The sequence below is a fragment of the Balaenoptera musculus genome, chromosome 5 (assembly GCF_009873245.2).
Source record: "Balaenoptera musculus isolate JJ_BM4_2016_0621 chromosome 5, mBalMus1.pri.v3, whole genome shotgun sequence".
Lineage (NCBI taxonomy): Eukaryota > Metazoa > Chordata > Mammalia > Artiodactyla > Balaenopteridae > Balaenoptera > Balaenoptera musculus.
The window spans coordinates 121,477,834-121,496,849 of record NC_045789.1 but is presented as its reverse complement, the minus strand read 5'-3'; the positions used below and the strand labels follow the sequence as shown (position 1 = coordinate 121,496,849).

The window sequence follows — 19,016 nt, the reverse complement described above, 5'->3', positions numbered from 1 at the left end:
ATTTAATCTACCAGTGACTAAGCTGTAGGAAAAATCTTACTGTGGTATTATGTAAAGGAAAATGTGGGTGGAGGGAATGAGGTCTGGTTTGTATCCATCGCATGATTGTCTCAGTCAGAGACAGAGGAAAAAGGAAATCTCTGCTCTCTCCAGGTAGGGATATGAGGTTGCTTAGAATTCCACTTTTGGGGAAGTCCACTATCAAGGTGATGTAAATTCTCAAGTAGCAAATTGACTCAGCATGTTCCTAAGCCACAGACCTCTTAGGTGACGTGTGCTAAATTCACGTCATTTGCCTATTTGCTCTCACTAGGTGACAGGGAAACCGTGTATTTTCCCCACCTCATGCTCACACAAAGTAGACGTATACTGAGTTCTCCTGTTGGTTTTGTTTCTATTCACTTTTCTAACAATCAAGACATTCTGCCCCTGATCATAGCTATTAATTTTAATTCTCTTCACCTTTCCTCCATGATGTTCCAGTGAACTTATAGTAAAAAATTGTAGATGATCTTCCATTGCCTAAATGCTTTTCCTATTTCTTGAGTAGTCAGGAAAATTGTTTTACACATTATAAATCTGTTTAGAAACCAACCGGAATCATCAAAGCTCTAACTGCAATATTCCCCAATGCTTACACTTCTATTTAGCAAATAAATTTAATATCCGAGGTGGTAGCCACCACCATGACATTTTAAAAGTATGACCCACAAGACAGTTTTTTTGACCCCTGGAAAAAAGCAGGGAACTAACATTTAATGGGTCCCTGCTATGTGCAAAGACAGTTTTGATGGACTTACCTAAGTTATAACCTTTAAAGGCAAGAAACCTTCTCATCATCTTTTTCATTAATAGATAATTTTTACTGTGAATAATGAAGTTAGAGAGGGCAGAGTTTATAGAAAATATACAGAAATGTAAGACTTAGTCTTCTTTTTTCCGACGAGTTATGCATAATTTCATATTATGGCTGTGATATATTGCCACCCTCATCATGGTTCCCATATCAAACCTTGTATTCTCAGCACTAACAGGCATCATCCTAGGCCATCATATACCTAGTCAGTAGCAATCTTGATGTTTAGCAGTAGCCATCACATCACCTCTTACAAGTGCCCCTTTGGACAAGTTTCTTAAACTCTCTGTGCCTCAGTTTTCTCACCTGTAAAATGTATAACAATAGCAGTTACCTCATAAATGTGAGGGTAGGTGGCTAATTGGACTTTATTAACCTTAAGTTGCCATTGATTTTAAAAGGCAGCCTGGCTTCCAAGACATAAATATACAAATGTGTTGTCCAAGAATTGATTTAATACGTTAATAACTAGAAGATAGAATAAGGACAAAAATCATCAGAATAATGCCTGGCACATAGTATGCGCCCAATAAATGTTAACTGTAATATCTATTAGCAACCAATTAACCACAGTGCAAAAGTGGGCTTTCCATGCCCTCTGTGGACCATGGCATGGCTTCCTTATCGAAGGCAGAACACCTGGGCACAGGTAGGCGATACCACCACCCTGGGCTCTACAAATAGGGAACACCATCAGTCACTTTAAAACTGTTTGTTTTTTTTCCTAGTGGGTAAACCTTTTTTCAAACTAAATCTTACACAGGACCCAATGTATAAAACAAATAAAAGAGGATTTTCTCTGATTGAAGCAGGGGTGGAGAGGCACAAAGCCCTGCCCACTTTCCCTCCCCTTCACCTGCAGGGAGGCCCCCCCCCCAAGGAGTCCTTTCAGAGCAGTAATATCACTTCCTCGTCATAGCTGAGATAATGAGTCCCTAAAACTCCTACGGATGTTCGTTAATCACACCAAACCCTGTCAAATTTCACCTTATTGAAATGTCACTTTATTTGTGGCATTTCACCGAATGCCACCTTAGTGGCATTACTTAGTGCCCAACAAATGCACTGCACAGAACATATTTTCAATGTACTTTTCTCATCTTCCTCCGCTTGGGTCTTCAAACTCTTTCCAATCTGTCACATGTGACTGAGACCATCCTTCCATCTCAACCAAGTCACCTCATGACCCTCCCCAGATGTAATTTAATGCTCTCAGAGGACAGAGCGTGAAGGATGTCACACTTTTGTTCCACATAAAGCTTTCTGCTATCAAGGACTTTTAATTCTAATGTCTTTTTCTTGAATCCCTCTTTGAGCTCTGTCTCAGGAAGCCTCCACCCAATAATAAGTGAAATTTAATGAACTACTATTGTGTGTTAGTTATGAGTTTATGAGAAACATACATGGTGTGAGGATTTGAACAAAAAACAAACTAGGATGAAAGAAAACAAAGCCAGGGAGAGAGAAGAAAAGAGGAGGAGAAATTGGGAGTGAAAGAGCAACACAAGAGAAAAGGGGAAGAGAGAGATCCAGAGAGAAAGCCAGGAGGAGATCAAAGGAGGGAGAGGTGGACACTCAGAACTTTTCTAGGTATTGTGGTTCATTTGTGTTGTGGGCTGCTGGGGTCATTGTTCTCCATAATTACTGAGGACCTTCTCTAGACACCTTAATCCTTACATTTCTAAGGTCTCCATCCTAAACGTTGACCTGTATCACTAATTATTAGAGAAATGCAAATCAAAACTACAATAAGGTATCACCTCACACCAGTCAGAATGGCCATCATCAAAAAATCTACAAACAATGCTGGAGAGGATGTGGAGAAAAGGGATCCCTCCTACACTGTTGGTGGGAATGTAAACTGGTACAACCATTATGGAGAACAGTATGGAGGTTCCTTAAAAAAACTAAAAATAGAGCTACCATATGATCCAGCAATCCCACTCCTGGGCATATATCCAGAGAAAACCATAATTCAAAAAGATACATGCACCCCAATGTTCATTGCAGCACTATTTACAATAGCGAGGACATGGGAGCAACCTAAATCTCCATCAACAGAGGAATGGATAAAGAAGATGTGGTACATATATACAATGGAATATTACTCAGCCATAAAAAGAATGACATAATGCCATTTGTAGTGACATGGATGGACCTAGAGATTGTCATACTGAGTGAAGTAAGTCAGACAGAGAAAGACAGATATCATATGATATCACTTATATGTTGAATCTAAAAAAATGGTACAAATGAACTTATTTACAAAACAGAAATAGAGTCACAGATGTAGAAAACAAACTTATCATTACCAGGGGGGGAAAGGGGGGAGGGATAAATTGGGAGATTGGGACTGACATATACACACTACTACATATAAAATAGATAACTAATAAGAACCTACTGTATAGCACAGGGAACTCTACTCAATACTCCATAATGACCTATATGAGGAAAGAATCTAAAAAAGAGTGGATATAAGTATATGTATAACTGATTCACTTTGCTGTACACAACATGTGAAACTAACACAACATTGTAAATCAACTATACTCCAATAAAAAGTAAAAATAAATAAATAAAAATAAATGTTGACCTGAACACTAACCCCATTAAAAATTATTCTCTGAACATAGTAGCAAGGATCAAAGCTGTCATTCTGAGGCCTGGATGAAAATCAAGTCAAGGGCCAGAGTCCCTCATCCCTGTCATGCCATTAAAGCTTCCAGGTGATACATATACAGATGGCAGAAGTAACAGACAACTTTTGTTAAATACACTGACGTGACCTGTGATGACTTAACTGTGGATATACCAAAACACTGAGGCATCCATCTCTTAACTTCATGAAGATTTAATTTTAGTTGACTCTCTTTGTAAGCACGTTTCTTTTGTCTTCCTCTGTACTGATTGCCCCCTCAGTGTCTATTTTAAAGTTGTGGAAGCTAACTGGAGCAGAAGATGAGTGTTCTGATGTTTTCATTACCGTGAGAAGGCTTGAAAAACATGGCAAATGAACAATAATTGATTAAATATGTGTAACTAACTTAATCACATTTTGGCCATTAAGTTGTCAAGATAGCTGATTTCCTGATTGATTTTGTCTATGCTATTCATGATCCAAATGATTGCAAGGGTTTATTCACTTCTTTATCTCTTCCTGTATGGATATAAGATGCCAGAAAATTATTACACTTAGTGTAATAAAAAGTCAAATCTTACACTGGACCAGGTTGGATAAAATAAAAGACAGGCAATTGGATATTCCAACCCAGATCGGAAGCTGATTATTTAATTCACTCTGACAAGGTATACATTTACATTCTGGATACCACCAAGAATAATTCTGCAAAAGGACTCCTCACCTCACTCCAAATCCACATGTCAGAATCATCACCATTGCGGTTTAATCCCATTATGGGGTCTCATGAACTGCAGAGGTTATTCTGTTATAACCCAATGGTATTGGCACCAGTGGCAGTTTCCTTACGTGGAGAGAAGTGGTCAAGCTCTGCAAACAGTTGTCCTCCAATCACTTCAACTTTGTTGTGCCTTGATTTCCTCATCTGTAAGGAGGGATAATCATAGTACCTTATCTCATGTTGGTGCTTTAAATGTCTGTAAAGCACTTAACTATATAAGTGTTTGCTCTAATAATTATTAGTATTAGTATCTTTTTGACTGGTCCAAGGTCTTTTCCCAGAGATACCCCACCCCCTTTATTAGTGACAGAAGTGGCTCTCAGGTGTAACTATTTTTCAGTTTAAAGGCTGATTTCAGGGCAACCTTTGAGTCCATTGAGCAAATCTCAGAGACTGTGTTTTCCTGTTGACCACTTTGTTAATCAGTCAATTTTGATTATAGAGCTACCGTGTACATTGTACATGGAGAATCCATACTTGAAGACTCTAAGTAAAATAAAACACTCAACACTAAAAGCGTAGCAAACACAATCGACAATTGATGGCTCGGATGCCATGTTAGGATTCTGCAGTGCTTTGTCCCCTTGGGTGTGGTATAAGATTAGACTTATATAATAATTATATATCATATCCAACTTTGTTCCAAAACGATGGTATTCAGGTGCCATGAATCCAGTGATGTGTGGGCCACTGTTTATAAACTAAATCATTTTCAACCATACATGTATTATTCATACTTTCAAAAAAGTATGTTACTCGTCTTGTGATGAATTAAATGCAAATTCATTTAAAAGTACCCCTAAATTCATAGTGACTCCTTGGCATTAGGATTTCTCAAGAAACAGGAAGACTAAACCAATTTCTACCATTTATTATTATGGAAGGAGAGACCTTTTTGATATCCAGTAGGAGCTTATGTCATAAAACATAAGATTCTCAGATCCAGTAACATAAAAACAAAATCTCTGTATGGCAAAAGACACCACAGAGAAAATAATTTAAACATGTTTAACATATCTTTAAGAGAAAAAGAGCCTTTACAGGTAAGAAACAACCCAATAGATGGGCAAAGAATATGAACAAGGCTTTTCACAGAAGAAAACAAAAAAACACTGATAATAGAGATATGAAATATGTCAAACTTAATTATTGATCAAAGAAAGGCAAATCAATGATAGGATACTAATTTTTTTTTTGCCTTAGCATAATGGCAAACATCTAAAATATTCACAATATAAAGTGTTTATGAGGGACGTCCCTGTAGGCATAGTGGATAAGACTCCGTGCTCCCAATGCAGGGGGCCTGGGTTTGATCCCTGGTCAGGGAACTAGATCCCACATGCATGCCGCAACTGAGAGTTCACATGCCACAACTAAGGAGCTGGCGAGCTGCAACTAAGGAGCCCACCTGCTGCAACTAAGACCCAATGCAACCAATTAATTAATTAAAAAAAATAAAAAATAAATAAAGTATTTATAAAAAAATGTGTTTGTGAGAATGGAGTGGGAAAGGAGACTCTTTTGCTGGTGGGAATATAAACTGGTATGACATGTCGGAGGGCAATTTGGCAGTTTCTATCAATTTTTTAAAAGGATATAATCTTTCCACTCAGGACGTGAAATGTGGGATATATACCTAAAAGAAATACAGTTCACGTATGCTAAAGACATAGATGTTTAAGGATGTTCACTGCAGCACTGTTTGTAGGAGATAAAAATTGGAAACACTCTAAATGTCTACCAGCAGGGTTATAAATAGATAAATCATAATACAGCCATACAATGGAATATCAATCTACCTATTTAAATGAGATAGCCCTGTGTGAGTACTGTATGGACTGCTGTCTCTGACATATTGTTGAGTGAAAAAGGAAAGTTGTAGAATATGTATGGTAAGATTAAATTTTTAAGTAAAAAAGCACATTTTTTCTATGTCTATATCTTTATGTTTCTTTTTCTATACTTCATTATGTCCATTTATAATTCTACTTCCTTCAATATGTATATATCTATATCTATGCCTCTCTGTTGTTCTAAGTGCATAGGAAAAGAGTCTATAACGATACTTTGTAAACTCTCAAGAGTGCCCCCAGCAAGTGAAAATTAGGGAAGAAAAGAGAGCAATTTAAAATTTTGCTTTTTACTTTACACAATTATATGTTCTTCGAATTCTTTGTTTTATGACACACATGTATTACTTTTGTAAATACAACGATGAAAAGTAGTGATTTTCCAAAAAATGATCCTCATCCCTAGAAACAGAAATAACTGTCCAGAATGAGGGTGGCATTCAACTTGCAGACCCCTCTCTCTGAGATCCTGACGCCGCCCCTTGGAGAACGTGGGGAGGAGGTTCCTATGAACGAGGAACTCAGCAGACAGCTTAGGAAGAGGACACAGCAAAGGCCAATGGTGTACTTCTTTATTTTCATGACCATGTGTTGGGAGCTGCAAGGTCGAGACAGAAGATGTTTATAGCAGCCCCTCACCCTAGGGAAGGAAACAGGTGCAGGCCTTGAGTCCAGTGGAACTTGTCACATCTCGTGCTGTGGCGTCAGGATGGAACTTGGGTGGACAGTTTGGATCTTCTGGTTCTTTTTCTCCATCCTTTATGCCTGATGGTCGCGGAATGATGGACATCTGATCTCTAGCCTCATTGATGGGTGTCATAGTTGTCTAGAGACAAGCCACCTGTTTGAATACCTTTGGCATGTCAGAGTGGCACATTATAATAACATCAATCACTCTAAACACCGAAGACCTCTCTTTGCAGAGTTTGCCAGGCAGGACATCTAATTCTACCCATGAGTGGTCAAAGCAAGTGAAAGCAGAAAGGGAGTATTTGACACCCAGTGGTCACGAGGAAGAGCTGTATAGACAGGGCAGAAGAGTTGGGTGCAAAGAGTAACCAGCACTGTTTTAGACCTGGTACATCTTTCCCCAGGACCTAGCAGCATTCATTTTCAGACTTCAACCCCTCCTTCCCTTTATTCCTCTCACCCTCAGCCTGCTCGCCCTGCTGGAAGCCTTCCTCCTGTGCCGTGGCCTCCTTCCTACACTGACCAGTGGGGTCTATAAGCACAGTCCATTCGAGAAATTCTTGAAATATGTCCACGAATCCCCTCGGGTGGGTGACTAAAGTTTCATGCTTTCATGGTGACGAGCTGGGTTATCTTCGTAGAAAGAAGGCATCTAGCAGAACCCAACACCTCGCTCCAAGGTACCAAGTAAACAGGGAAGCTAAGTAAAAGCAGGGTGCTTACTACACAAGTGTGACTTCAGCCAGACTGCTGTCCCTTCACTTCTCCTGTACAGGAAGTCTGGAGCTGTCACTCCTGTGCACAGTGCTGTGGACGTGCTGAAGGAGCGTGGATCGCACTGCCCTTCACAGAAGTCTCTGGAGCCTAGAAAACAAAAAGAGCAGCTGCCTGATATTTCCTTTGAGAAGAGGATGAAATTTAAGGTTTTCTTCTTCCCACAAACATAAACACAAAATTTTGCAAATAATTTCAGGAGGCTCATGGAGGCCAAGATGAGCTCCCCTGTGCTAATGGGGACGGGCCAGGGGAGGAGCGGCACCACCAGGGTTTTTAAAATCTGAGCTCAGATAGGCCATGTGTAAAAATAAGAAAGAAAGAGTCTGTTTTTCATTCTTTCTGCCTTCCTCCCTCGTCCCCCTTTTCTCTCCCTTCTTAGGAATAAAGCCTTTATCCTAGTCTTGCTCTTTACCTGGATGTAACTAGATGCTGTTGAGACTTAACTGTGACACTTCCAGACAAAATACAGTCAGTTCCAGTATACTGTGACATACACTTTTCTAAAAATCAACTACACTATATAAAATAGCACAATAACAACCACAGAGCTTATGGGGGAAATGGGATTAGGGGCACAACACTAAAACTTTGTCAGTGACACATTAAAAAGATGACAGGAACCTAACAAAAAAGACAGCAGTCTTACACATGTTAAATGGTTAAGAAACACATACGTACTACAATACATATGGCATTTTACCTAGAAAAAGACCTGAAGTTTGTTCGTGGAGGTTGCAGCTACCAGCTATTGAGAAATGGCAACAGAGGGTTCCCAGGATGGAACGCCAGATGTGAACAGGTGGGGCTCATCACACACGCAGTAAACTGAGGTGGCTGGTGGGTGTCTGAGGTGTGTGTGTACATTCTGTACATTCCTATATGGCTCGGTTCGGTTGGATGCAGGATTCTGCATTCACCTAGTATTTCTTGCAGACAAAATCGCATATAAGAAAACACAAAATTCTTGTTATACTCAAATTGTGCCCTGGTATATTAGTCAGAGTGAAATAAATTCTCATTTTCCTTACAAGTGTTAACAGCAGGACTGACTGAATCTAAATAAAAAAGAAGATAATTTAAGGAATAAAAATACATTAACACCTCAATGAAATGATGCTGCAAAGGTAGCAATAAGTTAGTATTTCTAAGCAGAATACATAACTCAAGTAAATCTGAGCCTCTTTACTCCCACCCTAAGTTCCATCTCAACACAGTGATAAATTCAAGTGCAATGCAAATTGGGCTCCATAACTTTGAAACACACTGTCACTCCTGAGCAAGCCTTCTCAGTGCCAGGAAGAAGCTGTTATAACACACCCAGACTTTCAGGAAAGTCCTCATCATACATTCTTCTCCCTAATATCCCATACCCCATGGTAGCTACACTAATCTTACTTCCCTCTCTTCTTCATGATTCCTTGTCCCCTCTACCTGCACCCCCCAAAGCCCAACAAACCAAATTCCAGCCTTTACTAGTTCTCTCCTAATCACCCTTTCCTCTCTTTCCCACCCTTCTTCCAAGAGTAAAAATTCCATACCTAGGTGTGTAACGTTCCTATAGCTATTGTAACAAATTACCCCAAAATCAGTGGCTTAAAACAACACAAATTCATTATTATACAGTTCTGGATTTCAGAAGTCCAAAATGAGCTTAATGGGGCTAAAATTGAGGTGTTAGCTGCATTCTTTCTGGAGGCTCTAGGGAAGAACCTGTTCCCCATCTTTCCCAGCTTCTAGAGGCTACCTATATTCTTTGGCTTCTAGCCCCATATCACTCAGACCTCGGCTTCTGGCATCACATCTTCTTTGACTCTGACACTCCTGCCTTCCTCTTATAAGGACACTTGTGATTATATTGGGCCACACGGATAATACAGAAGAATCTGGATTATCTCAGGATCCTTAATTTAATCACATCTGTAAAGTCCCTTTTGTTACCTGTGATGGTAACATAGTCACAGGTTCCAGGGATGAGGGTGTGTACATCTTTGGGGTGCCATTAGTCAGCCTACTATACCAGCAGTGATATTCAAAATGCTTAACAACTGAAATGCCACTTAAAGCAGGGGATCTGACTCAGAAAGTTCTTGGGTCCTAAGGCTAGAGTGGGACCTTGGAGATCCTGGTGTGCTGGTTGATGGATTGCAGAGGGCTGGGAGGTCTCAGGGAGCAACTGGGGTGTCTAGGGTGGTGGTGAGGCACTCCAGAGTTGGGATGAGTGATTCTCTCTAAGGAGCACCAAAGACTTTTGACCTTTTTATGACCAGTACAGGAACACCCTTGTATTTTGGCTGACCTGCCCATGTTCTTCCTTCCATGGATCAGTTAGAGTATCCAGGCTTCTATAAATTCTCCTCTCTACGCTCATCCACGGTCAGCACACAAATCTTCTGGGATTTTATTGTGTGCTGTACTTGGCCCTTTTTACTTGGAATGTCTATTTAAGCCTCATCACACCTTATGATTAGATTCTATACTTACCTTCTTTTTGCAATAACATATCCAGGGTCATATGTACAATTAATTGTTATGGCCTGGATTTGAATTCAAGCACTTTGCTTTAGAAATTGAGCTCTTAAACACTGTGGTTGGTGTCTTCAAGGAGACTCACATCTCTCTAGCAGATAAAGAAAGCATGCACAAAGGTAATGCAGGCAATGTTGAGGTGCCAAGTGGCAACCCCAAGTCCATATGTATTTCCTGGGTTTACACATGAACCCTCCCCTATGGAATTTAATGATTATAGGGAGGACTTCTTGATCTTTGGTAGGTCTTACTCTTTAAGACCAAACCTGGATACTCTTGATACCTTTATTTTATGGTAAAAAGATTACAAACAACCTTCAAAGCAAATCAAGTCCAAAGTCCAATTTATCTTAGCCACATAACATTTTAGAAAAAAGTATGGCTGTAAGCTTGTGATGAAACAGATGAAGAAATAAATGGATAAATAAAATCTATAGTCAAGAGTTTTATTTGTAAGACCTAGTTGACTATGCTACAATACTACTTCTATGTTTCTGGAATATCGTATTCAGCTTTCTCAAATGAGTGAAGAGTAGCAGGGAGAGGAGAAGCAGCAGAGAGGAGGATGATAAAACCACTTCTGGACTTTGAGTTTTTTATTAACCTCTATCTGTCATAGTTAGAAATGTGCCGTCCATACCCAGAGAAAATAATAAGTAACACTACCCGAAGAGAAAAAGAGTCACTTATGGGTATTTCTGGATTTTGCTGTTTGAAATAAAATTTTGGTTTAGAGAGGAATGAGTATTAGCACTTTTCATTCATTTAATTGATGCATTATATAGAAGAGATAGACATTACAGAGTTTCTTTTTTTTCTTTCTTTTGAATGAAGGTAGAGTGAGATCTTGATTGGAGGATAAGATAATATGTATAAATCAGATTGTTAAGTAAAATGTTAGACGCTGAGATTGTTACTTAAAGATGCTTTGGAGAAGAGTTGGAGCACATTCTACTTTAAACCACTTAACCTGATTAAGAACCTAAAATAGTCTTGCTAATTTGGAAAATACCCCTGATATTTAAAATTTCCTAAAAGGTAGCTCTCCTCCTACCTTTATGATGGAATACTGGACGATTTCAGTCAAAAAGCCTAGTTACTACCATAAGAAAAAGTCCTGCAAGAAAGCACATGTTGCCACTTTACTCATTATTGAAGTGCCTTTATGACTGTCAGGGAGAACAGGTAAGATGCCAGGGAGGCGCAGAAGGAGACATCAAAGTGTTTTGTTTACTTCTTTGAAGTCTTGTAGTACCTATTATTTACTGTGCACATTTCTTGATTCATGCTGAAAATTGGAATTCACCCATTTCTCTCTTTTTCCTGTCTAAGATGCAGATGGGGCACATTTCGTTGACTCCATCAATCCCTGCCCCCGCGCATTAGCACATGCACACGTATACCTAGCCAGTGGAAAAGAAAAAAGAGTTACTCACATTCATCCATTTTACAAAGATTTCCAGGCTGCAATGGGAGGGCTTTATCTCTCCCTGAAGGATGAATAAATAGATAGCTTTACTGACAGCCTGTTCACAAACTGAAGTGAAAACTGAGACCAAGGTCTTGCTCTACTAGCACTTATGAGATCCAGACCTGGCAACATGGAGAGAATAGTCATCTGCCTGATGGTCCTCTTCTCAGGGACAGTGGCCCATAAATCAAGCTTCCAAGGGCAAGATCGCCTCTTGATTAGACTGCGCCAACTTATAGATATTGTTGATCAGCTGAAAAACTATGTGAATGACTTGGTAAGGCCATATTTGTCACAACAAAATTTAAATAATATTCTTCAATTACTATAAAAGGAGCTTTTTGACTTATATAAATAACTCAGAACTAATTTTCTTTTGCTCTAGGACCCTGAATTTCTGCCAGCTCCAGAAGATGTAAAGGTAAGACCAGTTGAATTTATTTGTGAAAATAAATTTGATATGTTTTTAAATCCAATTAAGAGAGGCATTAACATGATTATTTAGAAATATACTTAATTTCAATGAATTTCAGGGTTTAATAATTGGTAAAATAGTTATTTCTATTTTGCTCAAATATTCATTGGTTCACCAACAAGCCAACCAATAAAATACTACATACCTTATAAGATGTATTTTTATCTCCAAATATCTCTAAGAGTATTCTCAAGTAGTATTGTTGAGATAGAATAACAAAACTAGAAAATAAATCCATACTATGATCATTTTCTGAACAATGTCCAACTAATTACATTTTAAGAATCCTTGTGCATGAAAGTTCTTGAGCCCTCTTTGTAAACCTATGTACGAAATATAGACACATACCACAGAAGCAGAATTCAACTTTTAATAACTAGAAAGGAAGAAAGAAAGAGAAAAAAAGGAAGAAAGGGAGGAAGGAAGAAAGGGAGACAAAGAGAGAAAGGAAGGAATAAAAAAAGAAGGAAAGAAAGAAAGAAAGAATACATTATAGCACAGCATGGAAGAATGGTAGTGTGGAAATCAAGGCCACCCTTTAGAATATAAGTCCCATGTACCTTGGCCTCCGTGAGTCTTGTCTTTGGCCTTCGGTGAGGTTTTTTGAAAGGACACTTTTCAACAACTCATCCCATTCTCTTAAGCCATTTAAATCCATTAGGTCCCAGGAAGAAGAGGTCTAGCATACAGTTCAAGTGTGCTATGTGCTGATCTTTTCCTTGGTAACTTCGATCTAGTCTTCAGGTTTGGTACCCTGAGGATATAAACACAATTGGGGGAAATGTTTTCATTGTCACAGACCTTTAACTGCATAAATTAGAATAACTATAAAAGTGTTACCAGTAATTAGGACACTACAAAGGGGAGATTTATGAAGATACATTGCAAAGAAAACAATTATCGTAAATGACTATGTGTAGAAGTTTAGAAAGTGAATGAGTCACAACTATTGCTTTTCTCTAAAATTCACTCTCTAGCTCTGAACCTAACCACTCTCATTTACTAGGTCCTTTTCTAATAAGCAATACCTAAAATGAAAGTAGCACATTCAGCTCACTGGAAAGACTTTTCCAACAAGTAAGACTATTTCTTAATGCCCTAATTATCAAAACATATCTTTGTTAGCATCTCATGCCCTTTGTCTAACTGCTGTGGTCAGAGTCCTTTGGGGAGATTCTTAGCTACAGTCTCTAACTTGCAAAATAAGATATCCTGCTTTCTAACTTGAGTTGATCCAGTGGGTACTTCCTTTATATCCTTTGTTAAAGAGAGATCTTTTTTACCGTATAATGACAGGATTTTGTCTCAGTGACACTGCATCTATCTGATAATCTGATCAAGCAATGCTGGCCATGATACAAGTGAATAATGGTATTACTAAGATCTTTAAGCTATGCTGTCAGGCAAACCCAGGAGGGAAGAAAATAGTTCAAGGCCACAGTAGCATTGTATCAAGTTTTTCAGGGCTAGCATCAAAGCAGAGTCTATAAAGAGTTAAAAAGATTAACAAGTTTAATGAAAATAAATTCATTTAAATGTTGCATATAAATGTTGATATATAGTGATCATCTAAGGTTGCTAATTGGCCTCACCAGGCATCTTTCTTTCTCTTTCTAATCATATAATCAGCGGTCCTCATCTGGTGGTGTTTTTGCCCTCTGAGAACATTTGGCATTGTCTGGAAAAATTTCTGGTTGGCACAATTGTGTGTGTGGGGTTTCTATTGGCATCTAGTAGGTAGAGGCCAGGGATGCTACTAAACATTCTAGAATGCACAGGACAGTCCTGACAACCAAGAATTATCCATCCCAAAATGTCAACAGTGCCACTGTTGAGGAACCCTGATATAAACCTAGTTTGTATGCAGGACAAAGGTAATTTTACCCAGTTAGCAAGACTTCCTAGTGTGAATGGCCAGGGCTTTCTTTGCAAAAAAAAAAAAGAAAGAAAAGTAAGTAGGTCAAAAATAAATTGTAAGGAAGCAAATATTTTCAAATACTCAATTGCAAATCAACAAAGCCAAGTGCACCTCCTTGCAAAAGCAGCACTTGGCTAGCTAAAAAGAAGAGTGGTTTGTTACTCTTGCTTTTGATTTCCTTACTGCTGCCTCGATTCTGCAAAACTAGTGTAGGACAGATAACTCCTCATGTTTCCAGGTGTTAAAGGATAAGGGAAACAAAGCCTTGCCCTCTGAGTCTGCAAGGCACAGCAAAGGAAAACAGTGGTTCTGCTCCCAGATGGTAGTGTTGCACATGAACTCGGCGTCACCCCGAGTGACAGGGCACCTGAAGCTGCCTGAATCGAAGTTAATCTCTCTACTCCTCTTCTCAACACATCCTTAAGGCAGTTTAGCAGAACAGCTCCTTTGCTTCTTTTCCTTATTGAGGCTGCCTTTACTGTGCATCTGAAGCCAAATCCAGCAGTTATTTGTCCTGGACCACAGATTGCCAGGGATAGCTCTGCTGCTTGCAGAAAGCACAAAGCAAAATTCCAATGTCTATTGACACAGGTGAACAAGGAAGGGCAGGAGAGAAAGCACAGCCCCATCAATACAGGCACTGGTGTCCAGATGCCATTCAGAGGTTTTCAGAAAGGCTTTCTGAGGTGCAAAATCTTTGCTTGCTTGTCTTGACCACTCTTGGTGATACCTGTCTCAAGGGAGTTCATTTGGTAGGCCCCTATACTTCTTTGGAACCTAATTCTCTTTCAACATCCACATGTAAATGTTAACTCAGCAAAATGGGTCTCTGTGAGAAATGCTGGTTTCTCAGATCATCACGGATGAAACAGTTAGTGTTTTCAGTTTCAGCTGGAAAATTTACCTCTTTAAATATGAATATTATTTTTTTCCAGTAAGTTAAGCCGGTTGTGGTCAAAAAGAAGAGAAAAGAAAAAACTTCAACAAACATGAACATGTGGTTTTCAAGGAAAAAAAAGTGCTATAATTAACATTTATATATAGTTTCTATTAAATAAGCATTTTGGCAAACATATGTAAAGGACACTATCTTGCCCTTATGAGAGGCAAGCTGCTCTGATATAAGGAAACCAGATAAGCTGGTTCTCGGCTTGTGGCCATGTATGCAAAGCAAATCTGATGGGGTTGTGTCTTAAAGATGCATGTTATTAATCAACATTCATAATGGGTAAGCATATAGGTTGGAAAATGCAAAGCAGGCCAGATGCTATTTTCAGCTGATTGTCCATGGGAAGACTCAGGTAATATTGTTGTAGGAACTGAGAAAAATTGAGGCTTCTGTATACATGGCAGTAACTTCCATATACACCGGTGAAATGAAGATATAGCAACTTTAGGGCAGTGGATAGCATCATATGCAGACATTTGCTGAAAGAAAAAAGTAACCTGGATACAAGTTCTTAGATCAGCATTAAAATGTTTTCAGCAAGTCAGTATAAATTTTGTTCTTCCAATAAATTCCATTTCATTTTCAGTTCAACTTCTAACATTTTGACTTATTCGCTAGTCACTGGTTATTTGATTAAAGCAAGAGTCAAGTTTTTGATCCTTGATCTGCCCACTTCACCATGCTCTGAGACATTACTCTTATTTTCTAAGGGACAGTCTTCCTGCCCATTGCGGGAGAAGCATGTCTCAAATTCTGTTCCTTGACTGCTTGATTCAGGCAGATCCCACCCTAATGGACTCGAGTGTGAATAGGATTTTAGAAAAGTCACGCATGGTCTACAGCAGGTGTACTGAATCTTAGGCGTGGAATGTGCCATCAGAGGTAGGCACCCACTTCCTTTCCCCAAAGGAGGGGCTTTAACTCACTTACTTCATTTGTCCACTCCACAAATATTTGTTGAGCACTCACTAGCAACAAGACACTATGCCAGGCATTGTACAGGATAAGGTGCTGCTCAAGACATGTATGTCATTGTTAGATACTCCTATGTACGTTGCAGAGAGAAACAAAAGACAAATGAAAGGATTCTTAATCCGACTACAGCATAACTCACCCAAAGCTGCCACCAGTCACAATGTCTCTTAGAGCCTCATAATTCATGAAGTGTGTTCTAAAACCAAACTAACTCTCCCTTATGAAATACCAAGTCCTGCCCAACACCCAGACCTCAAAATGACATTAGGAATAAAGAACTGTGGCAAAGCAAAGCTCCCTCTTCTTGTCTGTGAGACAGGGAAATGTCCTCTCTCCCCTAACATGGGGAAATTTTATATCACAAGAGTCTGCTCTTTAGCCCAAAGATTACGTAGGACATGAAATCATTCCTCATTTGTCTGCTAAAATGAATGTGACCCAAGACACTGCAGTAGAAGTAGGAAAAGAGGATTGGGAAGGTTATTTTTACTTTCTGAATAACTTTCATTAACATCTATACAAATTATTTCTCTTTCAGAGACACTGTGAGCGGTCGGCTTTTTCATGTTTTCAGAAGGTCCAACTAAAGTCAGCAAATACCGGAGACAATGAAAAGATAATCAATGTATTAACTAAACAGCTGAAGAGGAAACTACCTCCTACAAATTCAGGGAAAAGACAGAAACATGAACTGGTAAGACTGTCATTTGTCATCTATCTTATTTGTACTTATTAACTATATTACATCACACACACACACACACGCACACACAAACACACGCAGCCAGAGCCTCCAGTGCCTTCCTTCCAGTTACATGTTATACCTTATCATATAGAGTGTGTTTTGAGAAGCAAAGTCACCTCTTCTTAGTCCATAGACTTGAAAGTGCCCAGAAACCCAATTAGAATTTGCTAACAGCCCCTGGTAGCTGGAATAATTAATATAGCTTTCAAAGGTGAGGAAGTCATTAGGCAGAGAATCCAATTGTGACTTAAGAGTTAAAAAAAATTCTGCTCTCATTATATGATCACATATAACTTGTATCCTTATTAACAGGAGCTAGATCCTAGTTTTCCTGAAAGAAAAGAGGTAGCCTACAAGACACCAGGATAAATCTCAAACTTTGCCTTCCTCTTTTAAAGAATATTATTACTGTCCTGTACAATTGCAGAGTCAGTACTACATTTAAATGGGTAGACCCCACTATTTGGCTGGGGAATTTCAATAATCCCTAGTCTTGTGGGCCCTGAGACCCTCTTGTATATTTCCTCTTACACCAACTCATGAGCAATGCAGATAATCCCATGAGTAATTCAGGCATTAATCAAAACCAGTGGATAAACACATAAGATAAATTACTAGAAATTTTTCTATCAGTTCTCTCTACTCTAAGGAATTTCACGTGTGATTCAAATGAAATCTTAATTACAATATCAAAATGATTTTTATTTCCTTTGATTGCTTGACCAGGTTGCAATGTGAAAAGTATCCCTCTAAAACTTTCCTCAAAGAAGAAAAGAGTTGAGCATGTCTTTGAAACCCAATATCAAAGACCATAAAATGGTAATATTGGCACTGAACATAGAATTATCCAGTTAAGCACCTTCATTTGATAGATGGGAAAGTGAGACCAAGGATATTAAGTGACTTGTCCCAAGCTCCACAAATATTAAGTGCCAGAATGAGAATTAGAACTTATATCTCTTATCTTTCAGTCAAATGTCTCTCACCACAACATCAAACCGGCATTAGAGATGCTAAACAGCAAGCAATGGCCTGGTGTTTGGTATCTCAACAGGAATAAGGGTAAAGAACATATACCAAGGATTTTTTTAAAAAAGAAATATAAGTGGGTAATACACATGTGAAGAATTGTTTAATCTCTTCATAATCAAATAAATGCAAGTTAAGATAGGAAATCCTATTTTTTTCAATTAAAATTTTTAACAATGCACAATAATGGTAAGAATGTTCTGTGCGAATAGTGGTAAAACAGTTTTATAATGTATATCAAAAGCCTTAAATTTTTTTATCCCTTTAATTTAGTAATTCTACTTTTAGTAATTTATCAAATAAAATAAAGATGTACATGAAAAATTACTCAGAGATGTCCACTGCAGTACTGTATAAAATAGCGAAAAGTCAGAAGCAATCTACATGTCCAAAAATAGTAATACTTCAATCCTATGTAGGAATACAAAGCAAACATTATGGGATATATTTTTGAAGAATATTTAATATGTAGGAAATGCTTGTGTTATGTTGTGTTAAAACAAAGGCAAATTAATAGCCACTGTAAATAACACAAATGCAAAGAAAAAAATTACTGGGAGGATACATATCAAAACACTGCAGTGGTTATATCTAATGATGGGATTACAAGTGATTTTTCTCATTGTTATTTTCTGAACAATTTTATGTGCTTCTCAAATTTTTTCAGTGACCATGATTTATGTCTCTAATTGGAAAACATAAAATTTGAATGAACATTTTATTAAATAGGAAAAAAGTTTTAAAGAAGATTATTACTCTTTCATTGATTTCTAGACATGTCCTTCATGTGATTCTTATGAGAAAAAACAACCCAAAGAATTCCTAGAAAGACTAAAATCACTCATCCAAAAGGTATATAACTTAAATTATATTTGACTTTCATCTTTATCCAGATTGCTTCTTATGTTGAGGTTGCTCATGGTATTCTATTTCCACAGATGATTCATCAGCATCTCTCCTAGAACACACGGAATATGAAGGTTCCTAAAGATCTCACTTGAAGCTGGACACTATATTTCATACTCTAACACAGTAGTGAAACTCAGTTCTTGGTATTCCAAATGGAGGAGTACAATATATTAGTGATGGGGGAAAAAACTCAGATAAGTGTTCAAGGTCAGGATTATTCCTCCAAAATCACTATGCAATACTTCAGTTTGATCCACAGGCTCTGTGTTTGGTCAGCTCGAAAAAACTTTCTACTCAATTCGAGTCTGATTTCCTGTGTTATAGATTTCTATGATCTCTAAAGTTTTTACTTTATCTTACTGCCAACTATGCCATTTCTTGGAGAAGCTTAAAAATTTTAACCAAAAATACAGTTTGGGAATTT

The 19,016-nt window shown here is 38.3% G+C and overlaps 1 protein-coding gene across 1 annotated transcript; it reads left to right on the top strand.

The window, feature by feature from the left end:
• Positions 1-11,701: 11,701 nt before the first annotated feature.
• On the top strand, positions 11,702-18,675 carry IL21 (interleukin 21). The gene is made up of 5 exons (XM_036853514.1): positions 11,702-11,869; positions 11,978-12,013; positions 16,448-16,603; positions 18,458-18,535; positions 18,622-18,675. The coding sequence occupies exons 1-5, from the start codon at positions 11,702-11,704 to the stop codon at positions 18,643-18,645; spliced, it is 462 nt and encodes a 153-aa protein (XP_036709409.1). The 3' UTR covers positions 18,646-18,675.
• Positions 18,676-19,016: the final 341 nt, after the last annotated feature.